The sequence below is a fragment of the Gossypium arboreum genome, chromosome 12, assembly GCF_025698485.1.
Source record: "Gossypium arboreum isolate Shixiya-1 chromosome 12, ASM2569848v2, whole genome shotgun sequence".
Taxonomy (NCBI): Eukaryota; Viridiplantae; Streptophyta; class Magnoliopsida; order Malvales; family Malvaceae; genus Gossypium; species Gossypium arboreum.
The window spans coordinates 114,321,967-114,349,871 of record NC_069081.1 but is presented as its reverse complement, the minus strand read 5'-3'; the positions used below and the strand labels follow the sequence as shown (position 1 = coordinate 114,349,871).

Below are 27,905 nucleotides of genomic sequence, written 5' to 3'. Positions count from 1 at the left end.
CTTTTTATTATTTATTTATTATTTGCTACCCTTAGCCTTGGGGGTGCGCATGATAACAAGCTTTACGCACCACGTTCAATTAAGTAAGGGCCGTGATGCAGTATAAATATTCGCGGGCTTTAACGCCTATTTTAAAATTTGGCGTTAACATTTTGCCGCTTAATCGATATGGAAGACGATGGAGGAGAAAGGTCAAGCTTCGTGATCGGTCTCATTGAAAACAGAGCTAAAGAGGTAACTCCGTTTGGATCTTGAGAAATGCATGATAAACTGAAAAAAAAATATTTGAGATTCTACTAGCAGTAATTTTCCTTTTATTTTTTGTTTGAATACTCGCTCCGGCAGCTTTTAATTTTTTTTCATTGAAGTCACCTGATTTTACTCGCATGGTGTAATGTAGTTTCCACTTCGAATTTCAAAATTTTAAAATAAAATCAACTTAAATCTTCTCTTTATTTCCGTTTCCCTTCAGTTTCTAGGCAATGAAACCTGCAAGTCAACGCTCAAACTGCATTTTCTTCGCTTGAAATATGATACAAACTGTGTTCCATTTACTTTTTTTCCCTTTGTTATTTCAAATATACATGCCTAACTAAAAGTTTCATATCACAATGGACGGCTGGGCTTTATAAAATTATTATGACATAGTACTACTTGAGATTAATTCCACAAGCAGAAATCGGCACTGAGTCCAATTCAATAATAGCCTGATTAAATAAAATAATACTCTGCAAGGTTATATGATTATCTAGCAGTGCAGTCATACTGCTTGGCTATCTGCAATCTTTGTACAGGTTGGAATGGCTGCCTTCGACTTAAGATCAGCTTCACTGCATCTTTCTCAATACATTGAAACCAGTATCTCATATCAAAATACAAAAACATTGCTGCATTTCTATGATCCCGTGGTGATCATTGTTCCTCCTAACAAACTAGCTCCTGAAGGTATGGTGGGAGTATCAGAACTGGTGGATCGGTTTTACGCTTCAGTCAAGAAGGTGACATAACTTGACAGTTAGAAAGTCCTGATGTTGTTGTGAGCAAATTTATTTATGTATGAAATTTATCTGTTAACTTGATGACTTAGTTAAAAACCATGTATGGTTTTTGCAGGTTGTAATGGCTCGTGGTTGCTTTGATGACACCAAGGTCATACATCTCACTCTTCAGCAACATTTTATATTACAGGGCTGAGAGTTGTATGTCTTTTGTGGGAATTTCACCGTCATTAAATATTCAGGGTGCAATGCTGATTAAGAATCTAGCAGCCAGAGAGCCTTCAGCCCTTGGTCTGGATACATACTACAAACAATATTATCTTTGCTTGGCTTCTGCTTCTGCTGCAATCAAGTGGTACTTTCGGAGCTTAAACTACTTGTTTGAAACTTTAGTCAGGTTGACATGGTAGAATGTTTTAGGTGTCATTTATTGTTCATGGGTGATGTCTATGTCAGTCTTATAAGTAGTCGGGCAAAAAGCTTGAGATTCAGGACTGGTAACTTTTCAGGCTTAAAAAAACACTGGCATAGTCATAATAGCTGCAACCTCTCTATCTTTTTCCTAACAATTGAAGAAGGGTTAGCATTAATTAGACTATAGCCTATGGTGTTTAAGGTCTAGATCTAGCAATTTCAAACATGATGAAAACAAAAAAACATGTTCTATAAATGCGACATGACATGTTTAAATGTGATTAACGCAACGTATTTAATATATCATATTTGCATTTAGAATTTTGATACATTTTATAATTCGTGATGTGTTTATATTTACATCACTAATGTGGGAATAAACATGAGATATGATACACATACATGGATTCGCACGTCTATTAAGGTCTTGTGTTGAAACTGAATGAGATGGGCATCTTTCTATGAATAGTTTCAATAAGTTGTTGGGGCCAGAACAAATTGGTTATTTTTGTATGTCATTGCCTATCCAGCTCTCGTTCTCTTGATATTGTTTAAGGAAGCTCTTCATCAGGAAAAATTCAAACCTGGCAAAGCTTTTAGATTTTCTTGAAAATGGTATTATTCTTTATCATCAAGGGCTAAATAAAACTGAGTTAAAGGGAAAACTTTCCTGCACTTAAAACTTTGATTGAAAGCTAAAAACCAAATATGATCCATTCTTCATCTGCTAGTTCCTGTAAACTACCCTAAGTATCCCATTCTTCATTGAGCTATATGCTTTGCTTTCATCTTTGGGCTCTCCTTTCAATTTGATCATTTGGAGTCTTCCTTTCTTCAAGTTTCTGATTTCATGGTGCTTCTCATAAAATTTTTATTTACCTTTTTTTACCAACTTTATATGACTGAAACATAAATTCAATCTTGTGCCCTTACTCAGGATTGAAGCAGAGAAAGGTGTCATTATCACAAGCCATTCATTAGCGGTATGTGCTTCATAACATACCAGTGCAATGGTTGGGTAAAAACTGAGTGATTGTTCTATCACTAAAGCTAATCTATCCCTTAAATATATGTGTGTCACCTTGAGGCAAAGTAAGAGTTGTTATAATTAGTTCATCATCCTTTTGCTTTGTGAAGAGTTACAACCTTTACCCTTTTTCTCTTGAATATTCTCTGCCCCAGGTCACATTTAATGGATCATTTGACCACATGAACATTGATACTACGAGGTATTGCTACTTTCTGCTTCTCTTGCACCTATCAGTTGGATCTGGTAACCATATTTTTCCACTAAAAGGTTTATGTTTGACTGTGGATGGCAGTGTCCATAACTTGGAAATTGTTGAACCACTTCATTCTGCACTTTGGGGTACAAGCAGCAAGAAAAGAAGTTTGTTCCACATGCTCAAGACAACAAAAACTATTGGAGGGTATGTTGAGAATCAGATATGATGACATGTCGTCGCATGAACTGCTTCTTCCATTTACTTTTAAGCTACCTTGTTTCACCGCTTAAAAGCTTCCCTTGAGGAGTATTTAAAATTTTTATTTGATCACGGAAAACCATTTTGGATAGCACCTAATGTTTTTATTTTTGTATGCAAATGTGAAACTTCTTCTCCAGGACTAGACTTCTTCGCGCTAATCTTTTGCAGCCTCTAAAAGATATTGAAACTATCAATACTCGTCTGGATTGTTTGGTTAGTCTTGCTTTTACTTTCCATCAGATTTCTGCTATGGAGCTATTTTAACTTTTGACCTACTCAATGAGACTCTGCTAACTTCCATAGACTTCTCTAACTTCTCCTGGAGATCTTGTGGATTTTAAAACGAGCATTCTATATAGACTAGCAATTCTTTTTGCAGCATTATGTTTTCAACTGAAATCATTTTAAAGTAGTAGCACTTATCAGGTGATGCCAAAAATAATTCCATTGGTTGGTTACATTATTTCATTTTTTTGCACACTTGAAGATGTGAATGCAATTAATGGTATAAAAGTATATATTAGCTATATGTTTTCAAGTTAAGTCACCAGAACCTTACACCTCAACCACTTGGTTGTGGTGAATGAATCCATTTTTAACCGTTCAGATCTGCTTGGTGATGGTTCCATTATGTTTTAGGGATTAGTGTGAAGTGAGCTTAAACAAAGAGCTGTATGTTCTTGTTCATTTTTACTTGCTATCCATATTGTTTTAGAGTGACATTATGATGCTCCAAACTCAAAGACATTCTAATGCTTACTTTCTTAGGGCCTTGTCTGACAGGTTGATTTCCTTTCTCGGTTGATTGAGTTAATTTCCAATCATAGATACTTTTCTGGTTAGGATCTTTTGAAATATTTGAAATTAGGATATTCATTTCAATTTTTAGGATAAGAGACTCCTTCTTAGTCACCTTATGAGCTTTAGTCTGACTCCAAAGTCTAAGTTCATTAAGGCACACTGCAACAACCTACAGGTATCTGTTTTGGAACAATACAAAAGATAATCTCTTTTGCTCTTGAATTTCCAGGATGAGTTAATGAGCAATGAACAGCTATTTTTTGGACTCTCTCAGGTCTTGCGTAAGTTCCCAAAGGAGACTGGTAAGTGGAAGTTTTAGGAGAAGGCATAGCCCTAAACAGAAAAAAAAATTCAAGAATATAGATTAATCAGTCAATTAGAAATTTGTAGATTTATGACTGCAAACTGACCTGTTCATTCTCATCTTTCAGATAGGGTACTTTGTCATTTCTGCTTCAAGCCAAAGAAAATAACAAATGAAGTCTTAGGTGCGGACGATGCTAAGAAGAGCCAAATGTTGATATCAAGTATTATCCTTCTCAAAACTGCATTAGATGCCTTGCCATTATTGTCCAAGGTAAAGTTTCTCTTCTCCCTTTCACCAGTGGGCTCCTATTGAACTTCTGGAACTTATTTTGATATACTGGTGGCAATGTTAAAAATTTTAGGTTCTTAAGGATGCACAATGTTTTATTCTTGCAAACGTTTACAAGTCTGTATGTGAAAATGAGAAATATGCTGACATTAGAAAGAGGTATGTGGCACATTGTCCTAAACTGACAACTTGGAAATATTTTTTTTTCTTTACTACGCTCTCCCTGAGAGTATTGCTCATTCATCTGCTTTTCAATTTGTGCCCAAGATGCTAACAAGATTCTAATTAGCCAAAAGAAAAATGGAAAGCATATTCCAAGTTATTGAAAAGGAAACTCAGGACTATTGGCAAGTGGCAAACATGTTGATTTTGGATTCCTCCAAAAACTTAAGAACTTAACATTGGAATTTTAATGATTTATTGACATTCTATTGATAAATTACAGATTTTCCCTTCAGTTTGTTGATTAATATTTTGCTGTGCATTTTTCTCATTGATATCTGGTAAATCTTATATTCAACAGATAAAAAGAACTATATAAGCATAAAACAGAACTACTAATTTCTGGAAGAAACTTTCTTCTGTTAGAATTGGAGAGGTGATTGATGAAAATGTGCTTCACGCACGTGTTCCTTTTATTGCTCGCACACAGCAGTGTTTTGCTGTCAAGGCTGGAATTGATGGACTATTAGATATTGCTCGGAGATCTTTTTGTGATACTAGCGAAGGTTCTGCCCTCTTCTTCTCCATATCTTTCTTTCCTTTATTTCCATCATTCTTGAATTGGCTATTTTTACTATTTCATTTTGAATTGACAGCTATACATAACCTAGCAAACAAGTATCGGGAAGAATACAAGCTGCCAAATCTGAAACTTCCATTTAACAATAGACGGGGTTTTTACTTTAGCATTCCCCGTAAAGATATTCAAGGAAAGCTTCCTAGCAAGTTCATTCAGGTTGAAATTGGCAATTCTCTTTGTTACTTCATCTATGATATAAATGATGATTTCCTTGGATCATCTCAGACTTTGGTATGCTTGTGATTGAAAAATCAGGTTGTGAAACATGGGAATAATGTACATTGCTCGACTTTGGAACTTGCATCTGTAAGTATTGTTTAAGGATGCCATTGTTGTGGTTTGATCTTGGTTCGTGGTATGATATAGAATCTGCTCACTTATCCAGAAAAAAACCAAAGATTGTGGTGTTAGTTTGCATATATTCATTGGAAACAGTTCTGGGGTTGATTGATTAGTATATTATCAGAATAACAATTGATTTTGTATTCGATGTAGCCAAATTTTGTTTGTCAATATCAGCTTGCTACTATATTTTTAACAGTTCTACTTTTATCAGCTTCTCTAGGTCTTAAAAAATGCTTTGATCAATCAATCTAAATTGTGTAATTGCAGTTGAATGTCAGAAATAAATCTGCAGCTGGAGAGTGCTATGTTAGAACCGAAGTTTGCTTGGAAGGTTTGTGCTGACTGCGTAGTTCCTATATCACCGTTTAATAAAACGGAGTGTTTCATACTACAGCTGGCCATAACCGTTTTTAACCGAAATTCAAAACCAGCCGGACCTCTCTTCCTCGTGTTTAACAGCAGAGGAGAGGGGATGGAAATTGAATGAAACGTTGAATGAAACATTTTCTTTCTTCTTCTCTTTTCTCTCTCGTCTACCAAATTCCTCTGTTCTTCTACTTTTTTGGAATTCGTTCTTAACATTCTGCCAATTGATGCAATTGGCACTAGAAATCTTGTCAGAAGTAAGTGCCATTGCAATTAATTGCATTGATTATATAGATTTCATTTAACTTACCGATATAGCTTCTGAAAGTACTGGATGATGAGTAATCAAAATATTTAAAGATGCATACTATATTTTCAAATTTTGATTCACAAATGGAGTCTTTATCTATGTTATTTAAATGTTTTTATTGTTTCATTCATTCTTATGTTAACTTTATGTGATTTGTAGCCCTAGTTGATGCCATAAGGGAGGACATCCTGATGTTCACACTTCTTGCTGAAGTCCTGTGCCTCTTAGATATGATTGTGAATTCGTTTGCTCATACAATATCAACCAAGCCTGTTGACCGATATACTCGGCCAGAATTTACTGGTATTTTTATTTTCCAATTTGTAACATGTATTCTTTTCATGTTCCGGGTTTGATTAGGGTAAATTTAATTGTGATTAGTTGCTAGCAGATAATGGCCCTCTAGCAATTGACGCTGGAAGACACCCCATCCTAGAAAGCATACACAGCGATTTCGTGGTATGTCGTGGATTCTTCTTAAAGTTCTTTGGTACCATTAAGATTTTTAATGTTTTTGGTTGCAGCCCAACAGCATCTTTATTTCTGAAGCATCAAATATGGTGATTGTAATGGGACCAAACATGTAAGGAACTCTTTCATGGAAACTGCCTTGTTAAGAGTTTTAAGCCATTGTGGCTACCCTTTTTTGTTTTCATTGTAGCCCTTCCAATCTACATAGATATTATGTATATAAAAGAAAAAACATTTACTTGCTTTTTAACTTCAAGTGATGACTGGGACTGCAGAATTTTTTGCCTTATAATTGTTTTCTTATCATCGAGTTTGGACCGACTCTCATGATTCTGATTGCAGTTCGCTTTAGCCTTAGGTGGCCGCCTCAGGTCTTTGCACATTATGTCATTACTTTACCTAAACATGATCAATAACTTTTTGAACTTCTGATAGTTATGCTACCATAATAGAGTAAAATAGATAATTCTTTGCATTAGTTCAAAGTTTTAAACTATCTACTTTCTTCAACCAGGAGCGGGAAGAGCACTTATCTTCAACAAGTGTGTCTCATAATTATTCTAGCTCAGATTGGCTGCTATGTTCCGGCCCACTTCGCAACAATTAGAGTAGTTGATCGTATATTTACAAGGATGGGCACAATGGATAACCTTGAATCAAACTCTAGTACGGTACATTATCTGAACTTCACTATCGCAAATATTTAAGCAATATTCTCGTGCCATCTTGCTTTTATTCCTGATGAAAAGCAAAGATAATGTTCAAAATAAGTGTTTAATGGAAGCTGCACCGTGTATTCAGTTTAACTTGAAGACCAACGGTTATTGGGTTCATTTCATTTTTAGTCCTTACTATGTCATATCTAAACATGCCGAAACTTGTTTTCATCTTCTTCTTTTTTTGTCTGTACAAGGGCGTAGCTCCTTATAGTATGTAAAAAAATTATAAATGTGATCGCCATACGATTCTTTGCATTTTCTGGCGTATAATTTACTTTAAGGGTTAAAGTTTTTAAGTTTAACATTTGTACAAATGGGATTTAAAAAAAAATTGGACATTATATGGGAAATTTTATTAAAGCACGATGTAAAAATTTAACATAAACACAATATGAATATATAAATGTGTCTCGGAATTTATAAAACACAAACAATATTAATGCCTCAAAAATTATATAAATATAGAGAAAATACATTTACTTGATAAGAATACATTAATTGTTAGGTTGAAATATAATATGCTTGTATCTCCTAAATCCTAATTATATTTTGAGGAATTGTCTTTAGGTTTTCAAACCATCATCCAGGCTTGTAAACTAGTGTTTCAATGCAAATGCCGGAAATATCTGGTTAGGAGTGGAGGCAAAATAAAATCGTTTTAAAATGCATTAAGTCTAGGCATCTTCCTCGAGATGCAATAGAACGGTGTATCGGATAGTCTAATTTAGATTCTTCTAGAAATGAACCACAAGGATAAAAAGTACCATCTCATTCGTTGTTTGGTTGTTACAGTTTATGACAGAGATGAAAGAGACTGCATTCATCATGCAGAATGTCTCCCAAAGGTAATAATCTTTTGAGGTCGTTAACAAATTGGTATATGAAATGTAACAAAGATTACGTTGGCTCACGTGATACAGGAGCTTGATTGTTATGGATGAACTTGGGAGGGCTACTTCTTCTTCTGATGGTTTGGCAATAGCATGGAGCTGCTGTGAACATTTGCTATCCCTCAACGCGTAACCGTTTTTTCTTAATCCATTTCCATTGTTTTTGTGTAGCAATGATCAAACTTGCACAAATCGAAATCTTTTTTTGTACATTTTTTGTTATCTTTAGGTATACTATATTTGCTACTCATATGGAGAATTTGTCGAAACTAGCAACCATATATCCAAATGTGAAAATTCTTCACTTCTACGTTGACATTAGAAACAGCCACCTAGACTTTAAGGTGAGATTTCCATCTTTTTTGCCCTGACAAAGAGTTTTGCAACTTTTGCTGATTGGAAACACCGATTTTACCCAGTTCCGACTCAATGATGGCCCTAAGCACGTAGCACACTATGGTCTTCTACTAGCAGAAGTTGCAGGGTTACCAAGTTCAGTGATTGAAACAGCTCGAAGCATAACATCAAGGATTACGGAGAAGGTAATTTCCATCAACTAGAAACAAAGATGATCTGAAAATCTTATTTATTTTGCGCAACGCTTTGAGGGCAAAGCCAACCACTTTATCACCTGCGATTGCCTTCTAACAGTTCATACTACGGCAGGCAATGCCACTTTCGTCCGAATAATATCTTATGTACCTGATCTCTTGATGGTTATGGTTTCTTCTTTTGTTGATCTCTATAGCAGACAGTGCTAATTCAGCATTCTAATAATGTCTAATGTCCAGGAAGTAAACGAGATGGAAGTGAACTGCCTGAATCATAATCAAATAATGATGGCCTACCATGCTGCTCAACGACTAATATGCTTAAAGTATTCAAATCAAAAGGAAGACGCTATCCGGCAGGCATTGCACCTTCTCAAGGAGAGCTATATTGATGGTAAACTATAAAGCTGACCTCTTAATCTAAACAGTAAAGGGAATAAAATGGTAATCCCAGATATTAGCTCAGAACCCAAAGATAATGTTACCAATGAATTTGGATGTAAAGGAGTCGATGACAAATTCTACTCAATATAAAATCAGAAGGCATTTAACAGAAAATAAGAGCCCAAGATAGACAAATGATGTGCAAGTAGTTATTCTGAAAAGCACGTAGCAATAACTTCAGAAATTCATAGCATCCAAAACGAAAATAAATTGCATGTAAATTCAAAGAGTCAGGTTTTTTAAAACTTCCAAAAATTTCAAACTCAAAACGATGACTTCTAAAATCAACAAGGATAAAAAGTTGAACACAGTAACTCAGCGGTAGCGGCGAAGGGAGAGAGTGTTGTTTCTCTTCCAGGTTGCCCTGCGAGAAGGACGGTTCTTGTGGTGCAAATGACCCTTTCCATGGAGACCCCTGTTTTTCTTACCAGCAGATGTAAGTCCTCGAAGTTCCCTGTGCTTGTGAACCGGATTGCAGATCCAGTTAATTCTTGGGTCATTGCGGATAGCATTGTGTGCAACATCCACCAGGATAACCTCAAAGTACTTGTAAGTAGAATCCTAATCAATAAAATAAGGCAGAAATGAGAGCCAAGCCATTTCAAATTCAGGTGGCAAACTGTAACTTTTAGTAAGCCCTACAACATACCTCATTGATCCAGTACGAGTTAACAACTCTGAGACCTCCCAACTTTCGGCCAGCACGCTCCTCAGCAACAGACCGTTTGCTGCGCTGGAACTTCAATTGGGTGACACCCTGGTTTGTGGGCTTACCATACACGATACCCTTGGGAACAGGCCTCTTGCGACCACCCCTCCTAACACGGACACGGTAAACCACATAACCCTGGATAGGAGTGCACAAATTTTTCAGATCAAATCAATTGGGGAAAAAAGGTACCTACATGCATACAATGACATAGATTTAATTTGAAAAAAAAAAAAAGGAAGAAGAAGAAAAAATCATGGATAGATATAGTTACTATTCTGTCCCAAAAAATCACATTATATATCATTTCAAAGAACAAAAACACCTAGGAACATCAAATGACATTTACAAACGATTAATTGTTTAATTTAATCTAAGTGATCTGAAAAAGAAGCATCCCTTGATAAGGCAGTGGACACTAGACACTTAGTTTGACCTCAGCAAAAATCAAGTGTTAAAGCTAGCATTCTTACTATGTTCTTTAGAATTATATGTAAAAATAAAAATAAAAAAAAGAAGAGGCTAACACCTTAACTAAAATAAGCATGCACAAAATGTTGAAACGGACATTACTTGTTTGGCCTTATAACCCAAGCGGCGTGCCTTGTCAGGGCGAGTAGGATGGTTGACCCTAACAATTGATGGATGCTGGCGGTATTCCCAGCACCTCACCCTCTGTAAAAACCTCATCACATCCGACTGCTTCTTCCTCCATAGCTCCGACACGTACTTATAAGCCCCTACATTTAACCATTCCCATAAATAAGGATCCTTCAATAATTCACAGAAACCGTTATGCAAAACAGAGTATTAATATATATAAATTAAATACATTGCTTCGCAATTTCTATAAACATGAACACTTTGTTCCATAGCATAACAGTGCGACATCAGATACCAGTATAAAACCATAAAAACCAATACAAATTGAAAAGATCCAACTTTTTTCAAAACCGCCAAAAAAAAAAAATAATAATAGAATCAATCGCTTAATAGAAATGTGAAAGGACTTAGAATGAAACCCATGAGAAAAACATTGAAAGATCTGTGGCTATAATCAGTAGAGAAAGAAGGAATGTGAGTTCGAAGGAGTACCCATTGGCGAGTTGAGCAGAGAGTGGCTAGGGTTTCGCTTGTACAGAAACAGAGCTGAAGGAGGCTAGGGCAAAGAGTCAAATAAATAACCTATTACAAAGAACGAGCCTGATTGGACACCTTTAACTGGCCCGTTCATTTTAGTTATTATGATTCAAGCCTGAAAGATAAACATGGGAGCCTTCCAAATAAATTATGGACTACTTTAGAACAGCCAATTTGGCCCAATCAAATGCTTGTGTTCTTTATTTTGGTTAGTGTTTTTTCTTCTTCTTCTTTTTTTACAATCTCTATAAAAACTACGCCCTCAATTTTTTAAAGTACACAATATTAATCATTACATACTTAAGCATATTTCATCCCTATTTTATCAGTTATTGCAACAATAATAATGTCAATTAATTTAAATTAATGTTTTTACTTAATAGAAGAGCTTTCTTCAATTAGTTTCTTCTATAAATAATTTTAAATAATTAAAAACATGAAAAAAATAACTTTATAGAGATGAAATATTGATTAATTCAATCATTTTAGGGTTAGACGGATGCATGCTAATTTTTATTTAACTATTAAAAAAGAAAGGATTAAGTAACTGTATATATGATATTTTAATTTGATTTAATTGTTAAAATTATTCATGTACTTTTTAAATTGCATGTACAATATTTTAATTTAATTCAAACAATTTTACATTACAATTTTATATAGAATTGAATTAAAATTAAAAGTTTATATACATGATTACACTAAAACTACATATATAAATTGCTTGAATCAAAGTACTCGAATTAATTTATATTTATACCTTTCATAAACAAAAATGTCCAGGTTGAGAATTTCCATTTACAAATACATGTATATGTAATAATAAAAAAGCATTCGATAAGGAAAAAAATAAGTATAATACTAAATTGGAATTTTTTTTTTTAATTATTAAAGACACTAGTAAAGTACAAAGCCCCCCCAAAAAAAAAGTATCATTTTCCCCACAAATCCCTCCATTAGGACTTCAAAAAGAGTATCATAACGGTGCAAAGGCATGCTATTGCTCTTAAGCGTGCATACGTTTCTTGAGCAACAAGCAGTAGTGCTACAACCTCTTCTATATTCTATCTATGTTTACTATAGCTGCTACGCTCCCGTTCCCTTGATCCTCTTGAATGCCTCCGTTCTTCTTCCCACTCGGCTGATGGCAGCGGTGATGACTCGTACCTCGATGGTTTCCTTTTGAAATGTCTATCATCATCACTCGACTCATAGTCTACAGCATTGCTACTGCTGCTCTTTCTCCCGCCACCACTACTTGTAGCAGAAACTGGCTTGGCAGAGGAAGATGTTTTGTAATCATATCCATTGGAGGATGGCTTGTGATGGCCAGAAGATGCAGGTGCATCAGAAGATATCTTCCTTTTCTTCTTGCTAATTTCTTCTTCAGGAAAGCTAATGCGAGAAAACACACTTGCCTTTGGCTTCTTATCAGTTCCTGCAGTAGCAGTCGAGGAAGTGGCTTTAGTTGCAGGTTCGAGGGAATGCTTGGAAGACTCGGAGCGATCATGATGATGATGATGGCGATCACGTTCGCGATCACGACCATTGTCACGATCATCATAGTCATAATCACGTTCAAGGTCATGATGCTGGTCAGCTTTCCTCTTTGCAGGGCAGGGAGGTGCTTCATGGTCCTGTAAGGAACGTTCTGGGGAGGTCCTCTCTGATCGATGCCGTAGATGATCGCTGCGACGGTCACCACCTGACATTTGTGGAATAGGCTTCTGCAACAAACAAACGTAATAGGAATGGTCACCATCAGCAGACCATCTTATTCTTCTGATGTCACTTGGCAGAAATACAGCACTTAAACCCTGACTCTGACCAACTCCATGTGCTCATCATTTTCCAATGTAAAGAGTAAACAGCCATGAAATTATTTGAATAAAAATTCAAAAAACAAGAAATGTAGAAATTTCAAAACTTTGCAGTGTAGGTCCGAGTTAAAACAGCCTGCCAGAAAGATCCAAGTTTTATATTCTTCCTCTCAATATCAATTATGTGGAACCATGTGTTCATAGCCAAAATTAAAAGCATAAAAATTAGAATGGCCAATTGAAACAACCATTGAATCGCATTTACTTAATGACAAACAAATTTGGTATCTACAACTTAGCGCATCCTAGCCAATCGGTTGCTAAAAATCATGTAGCATAACTCCTGCCATCACAAACAACAAGAATAAAACAAAGCTAGGAAAATAAAGAACACATACAGATTTTGACTTCAATGACGAAACATCAGCACTGTTGCTTACTTCCCTAACAAATTCCCGGTCTCTAGTAGAGAACTCCCTGCAATTATTTTGGAAATAGTAAGTAAACCATTTCATCATGTGAAACCCATCTCTGTGAACAGAAAGATATTATTTAACACCTATAGGAAGCCCTTTTCAGGGGATATCAGGACTCAAGTGAATGACTAGGAGTTATTCCAAGGACAATGGAAAGTAGTCCAATTGAAGAACAATTAGTGCAACTAGAAAGCTCAGAATGAGAAAAGTATGTTCAGTACCTTTCACTTCGTCTCTCATTTTCACGCTTCCTCCTCAAAGCAGCTTGCCGAGCCTCAAATTCCTCTCTGCTCATGATAGGTGGGGCAACATTCATACCCATTCCGAACTCCGCAAGATCCCTACAAACCATTAAATTCAATAATTCAATCAACGATGTCTAGATGGCATCAAGTTGCATAACAAATCATAAGATATACGAGACAATAGCTCTTTCAGAAATGACAAAAATCCCATGTTCAAACTCAAGCAACACCAAACACAACTGCTATAAAATGGCATAGGCTACTTAACAAATGTCACACATACCTCTGAGGTGGGACAGGAGGAAACATATAATTTTGAGCACCAAAAGCATCTGGAGGCATAACACCTCCAAATGGCATATCAAATGGACTTAGTCCATAGCCCCCCATATAGGGCATTGCTCCACCATAGGGACCCATAAATCCATCCATCCCAGGCTGCATACCAGTCCAGTAAGGGTTATAGGCAGAGGGACCCATAGACATCATATAGTTCTCAGCTGCAAGATCCTGAGGGGCTTTCCATTGCAAATCTGTAATGAAAACGAATAACATTCAGGTTAGAAATAATCCTAATGATTTTAGGAAACTAACATGTAGTTTGGACCATCACGAAATACAAAATAAAGGCTGCAGGCCTACCATTTCCTGGCAAACGAACCTTCTTCTTTTTCTTTTTCTTTCCTGGAGAATCAAAGGATCAAAATTAAACCACCAATCCATTTATTTTCCTCATTTCCACTAAAAAATAATACATTTACTCTCCCTATAATACACACAAATAACATAAAATCAACTCAAGAGTGCTAGATGAAACAGGAAAGATGACAAAAATTTAGTGCCTTTTAAGAATCTAAGTTCTTAATAGATGCATTCGGAAACTTCTTTAGAAAATGACACAAGAAATATATCCCAGCCACAAGCTTTGAAGAAAAAGAATGGTACTGAGGCTAAAATGGAATGAGATAACCCACACCAAGCATTTCCACCCAGGTTTGACCCTAAATCTCACCACTTCCGAGAGGAGATCAGTACCAATGTTATTAAGTGTTGTCTTTTAACTTGGCCAAACCAACATAACAAATAAATTACGAAACAAATCATAATTACCTGCCTCTCCAGAAGCCAACTTCTGTTGCACTTCTTCGTCCACAAGTGGGGCACTCCCATGTGATGCAGGCTCCTTCACACTCATTGATTCCAATGTGGCGTCGGATGCATCAGCTAGTTTAGCAGTCTTTACTTTCTCCAAGACCTGCTGTGGGAGAATATCTACTTTAATCTCATTAGCTTTATCCTTCACATCAGAACTTTCTTCCTTCACATATACTGGCTTCTGCTCTTCCTTAGATGCAGCAGATGTAGTAGGAGATGGAATTTTTGGTTGTGGACACCGCGCAGATTCCATATCTAAATTTGAGAGATAGGACAAATCATTAAAAAGAACATACGCCATAGAGTCATTTGAATGTGAATTCATTTGAGTAGATCAAAATGATGAACCTTGAACTTGAAAAGTGCTTCCAGCATTGTCAGCACTGCTGTTACCAGACTCCAGTATACGATTGATTGTATCTCTTAAGGTCTTATTTGGCAGAAGATCATCAGCGAGTATGTTGGTCGCCCCACATACGCACATTGACTTTGAGATAATGTGGTCCCTTATACCTGAGTTACATTTTGTTAAAGTGAGCTTCAACACGCACATACAAAACCATTTGACAGGGAAAAGAACCAAAGATGCATGGAAAATGAAGCAACAAAACTCACATTTATCACAAAAACTCTTAAAACAACATTTGCTAGTTAGAACAGCATCTTTCATTACTTCTTTGCACAATGGGCAATGGAGTTCCGGTGGAAGGTCACCAACAGAACGAGTGGAAGGTAAGCCCTCAATTTCTTTCTCAAAAGCAGCCCTGTTGGAAATCAAAAATTAGTTTTCAAGCATGACAAATAAAATTGCCTACAAGCAGAAGACAAAACCACACTAATAAGACAAAATAGTTACTCGTTGGGCTTCAAAACTGCAACTGCTCCACTTGGCAATGCATATGAGCCATCTGGAGTTGCCATTAGCATTGACTTTGGAATGCCAGTTGGAGGTTTCACCCTTTTAATATCATAGTTTGGATCACCATTTGTAGGGCAGTGCTGAATAAAATGCCCTGCATCACAAATTCCATAGTAACCACAGGTTCACTAAAAAGTGATCAAAAAGCAAATAAATAAAGAAAGAAAGAAAGAATGTAAATTCAACATACCAGGCACCTTGCAACGGTGACAAACATAGCCCTGAGGAGGTGTTTTGCGCTCCAATCCTAATCGACCTCAATGAGAAACAAATAAATCTCAGCTCAGAACACTATTCAGAAGAATGGTTACAGCAACGAAATGTCCCACAAAATTTCAAAAACTACTGATCTAAATGAGAACGAACGACTCTCTTCCAAGCAGAAACAAGTTTATACAAAAAATTGTTATATGTTATTCCACCAAAAAAGTGGAAGTTCCAACTTCAGTTAACCTACATAGGTCACTAACAAGCAAAGGCACAAGGCACATTTATACCACAATAATAAGCAGCAGAAAAAGATTAAGCTTAAATAACCAACACATTTAACATTAAATGAACATCCTATACAGAAACTCATGACCCTACCCACCAAGACACCCCCCAACCATCACCACCATGATAAAGAATGTAATGAAGCTAAAAAGGGCATAAGAGAATCACCAAAACCACGCCCGCCCATCCTTCCACCCATACCCCTACCAAAGCCTCTACCAGGTCCAAAGCCATCAGCACCTTGGCTGCAAATCGAGATAATTAAGATTGAAAATTGCACCAATACAAGAAATAAAATAAAATAAAAAGAAAGAAAGAAAACTGCACTCAACTCACCGCTGCCAATCCAAGGCAGGTGTATCTATTAGAGCCTTAATCTTGCTGTCCTCATCAGCTTTATTGGTAGGGGGAGCATCAAGAAGTGGATTACTTGACTGCACGGGCAGCGTTTCAGGGATTGAATACAAATCGTTCCCAAATTCATCCCATTCAGAGTCTTCAGGCTACAAATAAAAATACAAGCCTTCCATTAGGTTTCTATATTTTTCTCTTTTCTGATAAACTCAACATTTGTCAAAGGCAAAAAAACGTTAGCAGAAAGACAAGCCAATTTTCATCAAGGAAAATATGTCAAAGTGAAGCTTACATATTTGGGTACAGATGAATCAGCATCCAGTAAGTTACTCTTTTCTGGTTGAGCATTCTCAATCTGATTTCCCACCTTAGGCCTGTGAAGAATAAAGCGCAAACCTAGAATCAGGTGTTCTCTCACAATAGTAGCCACTAAAAGTCGGAACTAATCTGAACACACAAAGCATCAACTTCATGCAGGTAACTGAACCTTTCATACTTGCTTTCTTAACAAGGTCACTAAATTAAAATATTTGAGTGGTTATGTATCTAAAGGATTGAGATAGTACTCTTGAGCAGCAACAATGGGCATGCGAGGCTTTCCAGGAACCCGGCGAATTAATACAGAAGTGTTTTTTGGGATTAACATTGCTTCATCAAGATATTCTGAAATTGAAAAAAGAAAACGAGTCTATAAAATACTACAAACAAACTATTTCATGAACGAATACAATTACTAAAGTACAATCTTAATATCCAGTCAAGAAACAAAATAGACCCCGAGGAGAATTCCAATAGAACGGAAGATTTGGTCATACTCCTAACTGATATTTTTATGCTAGATTTAATGAAAAACAAGAAATCCAAAGCATTGACAAAGACCAACCTTCATTAGTTTGTGCATTAGTGACAACGAGGTCGAAGTCCGTACCCCTGCCCAAGTGCTTTGATTCAAATATTTTTTCTTTCAAAGTACCAACACTTATAAACGGACCATCCATGGAAATTGAATCAAAATCTCTTGCACTTTTAAATTTGTAATAAACAGCCATTTTTTACGTTTCTTTCCTCTTAAAAAAATTGTTGTAATGATTAAAAAACACAGAAAAGAAAATATGAAATTATTTATTGGCCTTCAAAACAATATTAGGCCTGATATTCACTTGAAAAAAGAACAAATATAAACAGTACAAATCTTTTTTTTTTCCTTATTCTAAGAGAAACCGAACCAAACTCCTCGCTCCTTCTTAGATGCAAAATCCCGCGCTCTGTCTTCAAGATATCAACTCTGACAGTAACTCCATGAAGTGTTCCAATAAATCGAATCTTTCAGCAAAACCAGAAGTTTAGAGTAAATCGTAGGGAATAATGAAAAAGCCCCTTTGCTCTTAGATCATCAAATTCACACGAACTCTTCGATTACCGATTATTGTGCTAAAGAATCGCTCTGAATCAATCAATCCGCCCGATTCAGATCTTGTAAAAACGCGACCAAAAATAAATCTTCAGAAAATAATCCAACAATGGATGGATCTTCAAACATAAACTCCGGGAAGCTTCGAAGCTTGAGATTCTGATGCGCCGAAATAGTGAAGAAAATGAAAATTAGAAGCTTGCAGAAACCCGATTAGAGATTGGAGAGGTTTAAAGGATTAGCGATAATCGTGAATCTCTAGGGCTATGAGATTGGGTAAAGGGTTTCAGAAAAGGGGAAATAGGAATTTGGGAAGAGGTTATCGAAAAGATATAACCGAATCTGGACCTTCAACAAAAATAAAATAAAAATTATCTATACTGGACCGCCATATGGCCTACACGTGCGGTGCAAATGCCGCCGTGCTGATTAAAAACAATTTTCCACGAAATTAGTTAAAGTTATCGTGTGTTGAAATAATGATATTGCATCTTGTTTTATTATTACATTAACTTAATTAATTAATTAATGAATAATAAAATTTTATATTATCACTAATTAAATTAAAATAAATTAATGTTACAATGTTCTGAATGTCATTTTGACTATTTTTCACTTTCATCATCACCTTTCCAAAAATTAATTAAATTAATCTTTTTCAATAAAAATTTGATAAAGTGTTAAAATTTTAACTAGGCAATTTTTTTTTAATATTTATCAACTTTTTCAAAATTTTTAATAAGCTGTGTATACTCTGCTAATATACATGGACTGCCACTAACGCATTTAAATTAGTGGCATAATTTTAAGGATCTTCACTTTTCTTCCAATAAATAATAATGATTTCACTAAATTTTAAAAGTTGAGATAAAATTTGTTTTAAAAAGAAAATTACGATGAATGTGATAAAGAAGAGTGAATATTAATAGTTAAAATTTCAATTATACCCAAATTATTTATGTAATTGTAATAAATTATTATTTCATCTCTATTTAATTTAAATTAATATAAATGAATAATAAATAAAAAGTTTAATCTTTATAAAACACTCAAATGATTAATTTATAGTTGATAATAATTTTTTATCTAAATAGTTGCTACTATAAAAGAGTTCACTCTAAATCATCTTATTTATTCACAACTTCAAAATTAAATTTAAAATTTTAAAATTAAGCCTTGAAGAGAATGTATTAAATACTAAGAGTTCTTTAAAAATCTCAAAAATTACACAACATGAAAATATCCCGAAGAATGAAAACTACTTTGACCACTTTTGAAAAAAAATTGTTTTTTGATTCATGATTCAATTGCATCAACACAAAATAGATAAAACTTGTTCTTAAAGTTAAGTCTCGATAATTTTTGAAGTAAATTTAACCATCCAAGATCAAGTCTTAAAGATACTCAAATCTAAACTCTTTCTAAAATCATTTTCAAAATAAAATCTTAAAAGATTCTTGAATTCAGATTGAATTAAGTTATCAAGCAAACATCTCTCCAAATCCCATAAAAGTAAAGCATCACGACATTTAAAACAAATCACATCCATCCAATATCAAAATTAAACAATCTTTAGATTCCATCAAAGAAACGAATTCTTTAAAAGTTTAGTAAAAAAATTTGTCTTTAAAATTTTCAAGTCAGATATTTATTTCAAAATTTATGTTTAAATTTTTAGCATGCATAGCCAAATAATCTTTGCATTTCATTTCTTTTCTGCAGACATCAAATTCACCAAATTTGTGATGTCAGTTGTGAAGAATCTCGACAATAATATAAATATATGACTACTGTTCTAGTGAAACAAATGACTCTTCTTGTTGCAGCAAATCTCAACAAAACGTTTTCATGAGATTCAATTAAATGTATAAGTTGGTGCAACCAAACTCCTACCAACACAATTCAATATTACATCCTTCAAAAAAATGGTCAAACCAAAGTTGTTGACCGACTTTGAAATGTTTTTTTAAATCAAGGAGTTTATCAAGAAAGTCATTCAAGATCAAACTAATAATGTATGTATAGAAGCACGCAAAAATCATACACTTAAATGATTGATTATTTGAGGATGTCTGAAAATTATTAATCTCCAAAGTTTAAATAATTTGATGACAATAAAATTTATATCTAACATATTGTACACTCGTTAAAATTTATAAAAATATTAGTATTAATAAAGATATCATGATGAAGTAATTTGTCCAATCATTAAAAATTAAATGCCTTGATTTAATGGTAAGATTAAAATTCTAGGAATTTTAAAATTTTAGATTTGAGTCTCAAATTATATAAATGTGTAAATTTTCATTTGAATAAAAACTAAGAAATTAATCATATATAATTTTCATATTACGGAACTCAAACATGAGCATTTAAAATCTCAAACCTAACTACCTACATGCTTAAGATGATGAAACTTTATTTGCAAATCATAAAAATATTTAGGTTAAAATATGTTTTATGCACTTTTCATAGTTTTAAAATTTAATTCATATATTTTTATTTTAAGAGATTTAGTCCTCTACTTTTTAGATTTTAAAATTTAGGTCTAATTCTTAACATCGTTAATTTTTTTATTAAATTTACTTGGTATGACATTTCAAAATAAAAAAATACTTACTTAATAATCATGTAACTAAAATAATGACGTCAGTAATGAATTTGTATTTAACAAAATAATTTTAATAGCGTTAATAATTGGACTTAAATTTTGAAATTTAAAAAGTAGATAAACTAAATTCTAAAAAAATAATACAAAGACTAAATTCTAAAATTACGAAAAATACATAAACTTACGACATATTTTAATGAAATATTTAATAATACTCATTTGTTTAGTCTACAATAAGGTTAATTGGATTGACAAGTGTATGAAACATTCCACAATAAATCAAAATAAAATTTTAATCATTATGCTAATTATAGTTAATATTAGAGTCAATATTATGAATATAATAATTCATCATTCAACACCTAAAATAAATAATATAAAATTCAAAAATTTAAAAACATAATTAAAATCTAAATCTATTTAATTATTCTTTGCTATTAGTTGGTAGATACAATCAAAACAAAATCCAAAATTGTCTGGTTTACTACTAGAATGAAGCATTCCAGCTTATACATACAGTATCGAAGTGGAATTGACCATCTTGATTCAGTTCCAACGTCCAATAGCAAAAGAGATTTGGAAGGAACAAAAGAAACTGCTGAAAAATAAAACTAAAACGAACATTTTCCAATATAGAGGCCCATCTGATAATCTCTGTGCAGAGTTATCCCAGTTATGCCAGTGATGGCCGAAGGTGAATCCTTCTAGTTTTGAAATGTCATCCACCCATGATTTATGTAAAAATTTCACTAAAATTAGAATACAAGGACATAGTCCAAAATTAACTCATAATACAGTTCAATTTAACTTTAGTCCGTATACATTATTAATATAAAAAAGAGAGATAAAATTAGCATTTTCACTCATGAAACAAAAGAGTTTACATTTCTTTCCAACAAGCAAACACTGTGATCTACGTAATCTAAGTTTAATAAAGAACAAAAAGGGTTGGGGGTGTGATAAGTTGGTCAATAAAAATTAAAGAAGACAATTTCACACATCGGTCAATATCAAAGAAGATACAATCACCACATAAGCTAGAAAAAAGAAAATGGCTATCTGAACGAAAAACTTGGGATTTTCTCTCATGTTCGGAGATGTAACCGCCCTGCAAAACCAAAACCACAATTTATTCATCCTGTTAAAACCTTGTGGATGGTCAAGATGGAGTACAAAAGGATATGGAAAGTGAACTTATGATACAGCAAGTGGCTATTGTGGATGGTGCAACCAGATTTTACCTTGCAATTCGCTGTGAAAAACGATGAAATGGCAAACTCTGGATGAAAACAATTCCTGGTCCTGTTAGAATGGCTGTAACCAAATTGTCACCCTGCAGAAAGAACAAAAGAAAGTTACAAGGCCATATGCGAACATCCCAGTCACAGGCATTGAACAAAGTCCTAAGAACAAGTAGAGTAATCAACCAAGTGCCATTCAGTGTGCTCATAATAGAGAATCAGAAGATCTGACTTTTATTGACAACAGTGGCAGCTACCAGATGACAATCTTATAATTTCACGTCATAATTTGTCATAGATTAACAATATGTAATCGCTAATTTTTCTATGCTCTGTTCGGGAACATGGATTTGAGAATTTGAATTTCATTTATAATGTAAATTGTAAGAATGAAATGCATATGTTACGGATAAATTAGTTAAGATTCAATATAATGTATATTAGAAAAGTATAAAATCATGGATTTCTCAAATCCAAAATAATTTTAAGAATTTGAAATTCATTACTAAATAGGCATCTAACAAATCCATGGATTTGAAATTTTATCATGAGTGCGACATTTCTAAATAGTTTACTACTTAATTTACACTATTTTTGAAATTCAAATCCAAATTCTAAAATCTTAGTTTCCAAACGCTACCCTAAGGAATACTGTTAACAATAACAAAATTGTTGGCTGAAATAAAATAAAAAATGCTTATACAGGCACACAATTGTAAAAAGAACAACATACATGCACCAGTACCCCCACAAAACTACTTCCGTATCAGAGAAAAGAACTAACTGAAAGCATCTTACCCCAAAGACTGCTCTTCTTATCGGACCATTGTATTTGATTTGAACATCGATGGAAGAAGTAAGTGCCGCAATGCAGGAGATATCAACTGCCAATACCTCCCCCACCTCAAGATTTTTCTGCACAACTAGCAAAAGAAAGAAGCCCACAGAATCCCAATGGTCAGCTTACCTAGGTTTATAAATCTATAAAGTCAAAATTTTGCTGTAACTAGTAAAAGGAATATGTTATCAATGATTGGCTAAATAATAGGAAAAGACTTCTTTGTCCTTTTCTTTTTCTTTTGACTTTCCAGGAAAGGAAGGCGAAAACAAAAAGATCATAAGAAAAATAGAACATGCTCTTTCATGACCTCTAATGTGCTATCTTTTGAACTCAAGAAACTCAAAAGACGACTAAAGGACGTACGAAAGAAAAGCTACATACCAGATCCACCAGCAAGGATAAATGCAAGCCCCTGGCCAGTTAACTTCTGTCTCAGAAACCCCTGTTATGCCAATAGCACATCCATCAAATACACGGATAAAAACAGCTTAAAAAAACTGTGAACTAAACCAAAGGAACCAAATCTGAAATATATCTGAAAAAGATATTTGAGGGGTAATTATTCCGTCCACTGCCAGTGGAATACAAATATTCCACAAGCAGGTTCAGGACATTAGCATGTGCCCCTAAAATAAATTTAAAAGTTTTTAAAAATAATAAAAAGGACACATGTCAATGTCCTAACTCTGCTTCTGGAATTTTTTTTTATTCCACTGGTGGTGGACAGGATAATAACTCGATCTTCAAGTACAGCTTGCATAAGCATCCAAGAGATGAAGGAAAAATGAGAAGAAAATTAATTTATCATTATGTCACCTCTACACCAGTTACAACATTCCGTGGCCGCTGATCAACTGTATTATTGACCTTCACATCATTGATAGAGCAAAGAAATGCATCTGGCTACAAAACAAATTTACAATATGGCATTAAGACACCAACTAGTGCAATAAAAAACAAGCTAATTTTGCAACAAAAATGAATTCCCTTGAACAAGTCAGCTACCTGACATAAAAGCACCCCACCAAACATTGCTAAATCAATCTGTCAAGATAAACATGAACCAGTAGCAACATGTAGCTCACAGTTAGCATTAACAAAACAACCATTTTGGGATCATGAAGTACTCAGACATGACATGCACTATAAATAAGTAGATAATTATTGAGTTTGAAATACAAACCGGAAGAACCCTTGCAAGAGAAGGTGCAGCAATGCCAAGAAATCCATCATTTGGACCATTATTGCGAAGAGCAATACTAGTTATGCTCTTGCCAAAGAGCCACTGCCACATGCCTACCTCATTTTCAGGGACATAAGTATTTTCCATCTCAATGGACCCAGACATGAAGCACATGGAACCTGCATTTTGTTATAGTCCACATCAACTTTGCATGAATTGAAGTTTACATGATAACAAACAATAACTAACAAATGCAGCAAGCCAATCATCTTATTGATCAAGCAGTACTCCTTACTGATCTTCAGCAGAGGATCTAATGTGATCGTAATTATAGGCAAAACCAATAGGATACAACTGGATAGCTCAATTGATAGTAAAGTAACTTATCCATTATATTCAACTTTGACACTTCTAGCCACTACTTGTACTACAATATGTTCTTGGCAATAGAAACTGTAGCATTTCAAATTGTAGAATATAGAGCTAAACTCCTAGCCTAGCAACCAGGAATTTACTTAACACAATATCTAGAAAGCCTCATCATTCATGAATTTACCATGAGACATTAGTGTATAATCCCAAAATACTTAAACTACGACAACGGCCAGCATCATGAAAGCATGAAGACCACATACCTATATTAAAACACAAGACTATAGCAGCATTAACCCAACCAAGGGATACAACAAAAGAAAAATAACATACCAGGTTTTGCAATAACCTTTTCTTGTGGCTTCAACATTATCTGGTAAATGAAAGAACCATTACCAAGATTAAAAGAAAAAAAAAAAAAGAGTTTTACAATGTAGGTACGAGATCATAGGCTAAAATTAGAAGAAAATTTCTTGATAAAACCTTGGAAGTACCTGAACTATTTGAGCTTCACCCCCCAATATTTGAAATGGGGTCACAGCATCTTGCGGACTCTACATGATTTTGTATCAACAAGAGATTATTGCGGATATAAATATACATGCTCAGACATCCAAACTACACAACATTAAAATTCTAGTTTCATTCGGAAACTGTTTCCCCAATTAGGCAAACAAGCTAGCTAACACTTTGGTTACTGCAGTCTACACAAATTTGTATATAACTCGGTTATAAACGGATCAATTTCAAGAGAAATTGAATTAAAGTCAGCTCTAATTAAAGAAACCCCAAAATTTACAAAGCTTCAACAATGCGAGTAAATCCTAACATATAAACTGCAAAAGTAAAGCCTAAATTCCATTAAAATTTCACGCCAGCTTGTCAATCTTTTTACCTTAGTTTTCTCATGAAACAAGCAAAAAATCACTAAAAGGCTGAGAGCAAAAAGAAACATTGCTTAAGAACGTTACCTGATACACGTAGGGTTGAAAAGGAGTGGAAAAAAAAGGGGCAGCCATGGACGAGATCTCGAATTTGAAATTTAATTCTTCGATTTCGAGATTTAATCCGAATTCTCTACACTTTAATCACTCATGAGGGGAAAGTAAATTAAAAAAAAAATAGAAGAAATTTTGTTTTCTATGCGTTTGTTCTTTATCGAAGCAGGCGATCTAAGATGAAATACGTGGAGATTTAAGTTACGAAATTAGCCTCGATGATTTCTGTTGTTGCCGGATGAACTCGGCGGATAGAGAATGTTGCTTAGTGGCTTTTTAGTCATTTAAATTTTGATCCGGTCATTATTGCATCTTTTGATGACATGGCGTCATATTATTGGCAATGTTTCAAATCTCGACGTGTTCCGGAATTGTTAAAGTCAATTTTATGATTTTATTTGGTAAAATTTAATGTAGATCCCTGTACTATACATTTTTGACTAATTTAATTCTTCTGTTATAATTAAATCTTAGTTTTTTACTTTTCGAATTATGTATTTTATTGATTCTTTTCGTTAATTCTATAAGTATTTTAATGTGATTTTTGAAATATCTAATGATGTAAAATATTTTTTGTAGTCGACAAATATTACACTTTCTCTTCTTCTTTTATTTTTAAAGTATGAAGGAAAAAAAAACTATCCAATTATGTAAGAAGTACCAATATATATTACACTATTACATCTTTTTACATTAAGCAATTAGACAAAATTAACAAAAAATAGCTTCGGGGTTGAAAATACATACTTGAAAAATAAATTGAAAATAATAATACAAAGACATTTTAAGATAGAGGAGAAAAATCTTCAAAAAAAAAAAAAGGAAAGATGGGAAAAGTGCAGCAAGAGAAGCTTCTCATAGGCCATAGTCACGGGTTTGAGGTCGTAGTTGTCCCTCTTAATTTACAGTTTATGTTCGAGATTCGTGACTATCTCTCTCAACAATGTTATCTCTAAGGTTTGAACTTATACCTCCTTTTTAAAAATACAGTATGTTTTATCATTGCATCCAATGCTTATTTGTCAAATTAGAATATTTATGAATCTTCAATTTTTTTATATTAGATTTTAACAATATTTTAATTACTATTTGTAGTATCTATAAATAGTAATCCTCTAATAATTTTATTTTTATGGACTCAAATTTTTCATACAAATTTATTTTATTTTTGCATATAATAGATTTGGATTTTCAAATTCATAATTTACATTATAAATTTTCACTTAAAATATTATTTGAAATTATTAAGTCGGGAATGTTTAACACATTCAAATATTCCACCGATAATTTAATTAATTAGATTCGAATAAAATTACTTAAATTTAATATAAATAGTAAAAAAATTCAAGTTCTAAAAATAAATTGACAAATTCAATTGGATTAAATTCAAATAACTATTTTAGACATGGTTTCCCGGAATGCCATCTACACCAGTAGTTAAAAAGAATCCCCACTTAATCTCAATTTTTACCTGTCGTTTTTCTTTTCTTTTCTTTTTTTTAAGGATAAAAGACAAGGTTTTTTACTAAAAAAAATATAAAAAAATAAAAAAATTCAAAAATAATACACCTAAAAAATTAATTATGAAAATGGTATGGTCAGGGTGGTCACGCCACTCTGACAGGCGGCACCACCCTGACGTGACGGCCTCAACCGTAAAAAAAATTGAAAAAGAAAAAAAACACTGAAAACAAAAAAAAAAAATGGGTCATGTTGGTGCTAGAGGTGGCACCAGTGTTGCCTCTGGCAGAGGCGGCACCGGTGCCAGGTGCTTTTCAGCTGATTTGACCCCTCATGCAGAGGGGTTTTGTTTTTTTGTTTGGGGAACCATAATATATGGTCCCCAAACTTCATTTTCGAGAACAAAGAAGGAGAAAAAGAAAAGAAGGAGAAGGAAAGAAGAGAAGAAGAAGAAAGAAAAAGAAGGGGAGGAGGAGAAGGAGGCCGGCAGTGAGAGAAGAAAAAAGAAAAAGAAAAAGTGAAGGAGAAGAAGAAGAAGAGGAGGGAAGGAAAAAGAAGGAAAAAAAAAAGATAAATTTTTTATAAATTTGAGTAATTAATGTTAGTTTAAGTTATTTGTTTTAGTAATTACAACAGATTGATTTAGATTTAAATCAAATATAATTTTTATTTTTATTTCTTTGCAAGGTGTTATTTGGTTAAGAATAGATATTAAGGTATGTTCGTATTTATTTTATATTTTCATTGAAGTAATAAGCATTTATGTGTAAATAATGTTTTATTGTTATTATTTTATGTAATTTATTTGTTAAGTGTGTTTTAGGTTGTTTAAAAGATTTTTAAATTTATTTGACTTATTATATTCTGATTATTTTTTTATGTGATGGGGTTTTAAACTTTTTACAAAAATAGTATAAAAATAAAATATTAAAAATATATTAATGACAAAATAAAATACGAGAAGAAATAAAATATGAAAAAACTTTTTGGGGAAAGTGGTGCTGACGATTTTTTGTTAAAATAATATAAAAATAAAATATGAAAATAGTATATTTTAAAAATAAAATCCGAAAATTAAAAAATACGAACAAGGTGCCAAAGTCGGGTTATTTATTAAATTAATATAAAAAAACTTAAATAATACATTTGAAAGATTTTATGCTAAAACAAAATACGAAAATAATATATTTTAATAAATAATATACTGAAAAATATGAATAAAGTGCTAAAATTAGGGTTACTTATTAAAAAATATAAAAACATTTAAATAATACATTTGAA

At 33.6% G+C, this 27,905-nt stretch overlaps 4 protein-coding genes across 5 annotated transcripts; 1 reads left to right on the top strand and 3 right to left on the bottom strand.

Annotated features, from left to right (window-relative positions):
* The first annotated feature begins 42 nt into the window (after nt 1-42).
* On the top strand, nt 43-9,328 carry LOC108476539 (DNA mismatch repair protein MSH4). Its single transcript, XM_017778767.2, has 24 exons — nt 43-234; nt 795-998; nt 1,114-1,149; nt 1,241-1,353; nt 2,350-2,395; nt 2,595-2,641; nt 2,735-2,842; nt 3,037-3,112; nt 3,930-4,002; nt 4,132-4,277; nt 4,369-4,454; nt 4,884-5,023; nt 5,114-5,253; nt 5,353-5,403; nt 5,710-5,773; nt 6,278-6,421; nt 6,510-6,577; nt 6,643-6,701; nt 7,104-7,260; nt 8,101-8,153; nt 8,229-8,327; nt 8,428-8,542; nt 8,618-8,740; nt 8,990-9,328. Exons 1-24 carry the CDS (start codon nt 169-171, stop codon nt 9,152-9,154), a joined length of 2,379 nt encoding a protein of 792 aa, XP_017634256.1. The 5' UTR covers nt 43-168; the 3' UTR covers nt 9,155-9,328.
* A 14-nt stretch (nt 9,329-9,342) lies between these two features.
* LOC108476540 (60S ribosomal protein L15-1) lies at nt 9,343-11,141 on the bottom strand. The gene is made up of 4 exons (XM_017778768.2): nt 10,998-11,141; nt 10,476-10,642; nt 9,843-10,040; nt 9,343-9,754 (listed from the first exon to the last, which is right to left on the bottom strand). Exons 1-4 carry the CDS (start codon nt 10,999-11,001, stop codon nt 9,509-9,511), a joined length of 615 nt encoding a protein of 204 aa, XP_017634257.1. The 5' UTR covers nt 11,002-11,141; the 3' UTR covers nt 9,343-9,508.
* Nucleotides 11,142-11,904: 763 nt separating this feature from the next.
* Nucleotides 11,905-18,380, bottom strand: LOC108479555 (E3 ubiquitin ligase PARAQUAT TOLERANCE 3-like). 2 transcript variants are annotated; one of them, XM_017782234.2, is made up of 15 exons: nt 17,390-18,380; nt 17,073-17,169; nt 16,799-16,880; nt 16,489-16,655; nt 16,321-16,397; nt 15,848-15,904; nt 15,595-15,751; nt 15,354-15,502; nt 15,087-15,251; nt 14,694-14,993; nt 14,226-14,267; nt 13,867-14,116; nt 13,560-13,679; nt 13,261-13,339; nt 11,905-12,769 (listed from the first exon to the last, which is right to left on the bottom strand). In XM_017782234.2, the coding sequence occupies exons 1-15, from the start codon at nt 17,553-17,555 to the stop codon at nt 12,107-12,109; spliced, it is 2,571 nt and encodes an 856-aa protein (XP_017637723.1). In that variant the 5' UTR covers nt 17,556-18,380; the 3' UTR covers nt 11,905-12,106. The 2 variants fall into 2 exon arrangements, with proteins under 2 accessions (XP_017637723.1, XP_017637722.1); XM_017782233.2 differs by having other exon boundaries at nt 15,848-15,913; nt 17,390-18,375.
* A 2,971-nt stretch (nt 18,381-21,351) lies between these two features.
* Nucleotides 21,352-25,343, bottom strand: LOC108476988 (uncharacterized). The gene is made up of 10 exons (XM_017779385.2): nt 25,137-25,343; nt 24,660-24,719; nt 24,499-24,538; nt 23,794-23,972; nt 23,616-23,654; nt 23,427-23,513; nt 22,992-23,052; nt 22,568-22,692; nt 21,770-21,861; nt 21,352-21,636 (listed from the first exon to the last, which is right to left on the bottom strand). The coding sequence occupies exons 1-10, from the start codon at nt 25,182-25,184 to the stop codon at nt 21,522-21,524; spliced, it is 846 nt and encodes a 281-aa protein (XP_017634874.1). The 5' UTR covers nt 25,185-25,343; the 3' UTR covers nt 21,352-21,521.
* Between the last annotated feature and the right edge of the window lie 2,562 nt (nt 25,344-27,905).

Excerpts from the sequence above, each read along its gene's own strand:
- LOC108476539 (XM_017778767.2), top strand. The coding sequence starts at position 169 with ATGGAAGACGATGGAGGAGAAAGGTCAAGCTTCGTGATCGGTCTCATT. Across the intron at positions 1,150-1,240 it reads GTTGCTTTGATGACACCAAG|GGTGCAATGCTGATTAAGAA; the intron begins GTCATACATCTC and ends TTAAATATTCAG. Across the intron at positions 8,154-8,228 it reads ATGCAGAATGTCTCCCAAAG|GAGCTTGATTGTTATGGATG; the intron begins GTAATAATCTTT and ends CACGTGATACAG.
- LOC108476540 (XM_017778768.2), bottom strand. Across the intron at positions 10,041-10,475 it reads TGGGTTATAAGGCCAAACAA|GGTTATGTGGTTTACCGTGT; the intron begins GTAATGTCCGTT and ends ACTCCTATCCAG. Across the intron at positions 9,755-9,842 it reads ACTCGTACTGGATCAATGAG|GATTCTACTTACAAGTACTT; the intron begins GTATGTTGTAGG and ends TTTATTGATTAG.
- LOC108479555 (XM_017782233.2), bottom strand. The coding sequence starts at position 17,555 with ATGGCTGTTTATTACAAATTTAAAAGTGCAAGAGATTTTGATTCAATT. Across the intron at positions 14,268-14,693 it reads GTTGGCTTCTGGAGAGGCAG|GAAAGAAAAAGAAAAAGAAG; the intron begins GTAATTATGATT and ends TTGATTCTCCAG. Across the intron at positions 13,680-13,866 it reads CCTCCTGTCCCACCTCAGAG|GGATCTTGCGGAGTTCGGAA; the intron begins GTATGTGTGACA and ends AATGGTTTGTAG.
- LOC108476988 (XM_017779385.2), bottom strand. The coding sequence starts at position 25,184 with ATGGCTGCCCCTTTTTTTTCCACTCCTTTTCAACCCTACGTGTATCAG. Across the intron at positions 23,973-24,498 it reads AAAGGTTATTGCAAAACCTG|GTTCCATGTGCTTCATGTCT; the intron begins GTATGTTATTTT and ends AACAAAATGCAG. Across the intron at positions 21,637-21,769 it reads TTTTCACAGCGAATTGCAAG|GGCGGTTACATCTCCGAACA; the intron begins GTAAAATCTGGT and ends TTGGTTTTGCAG.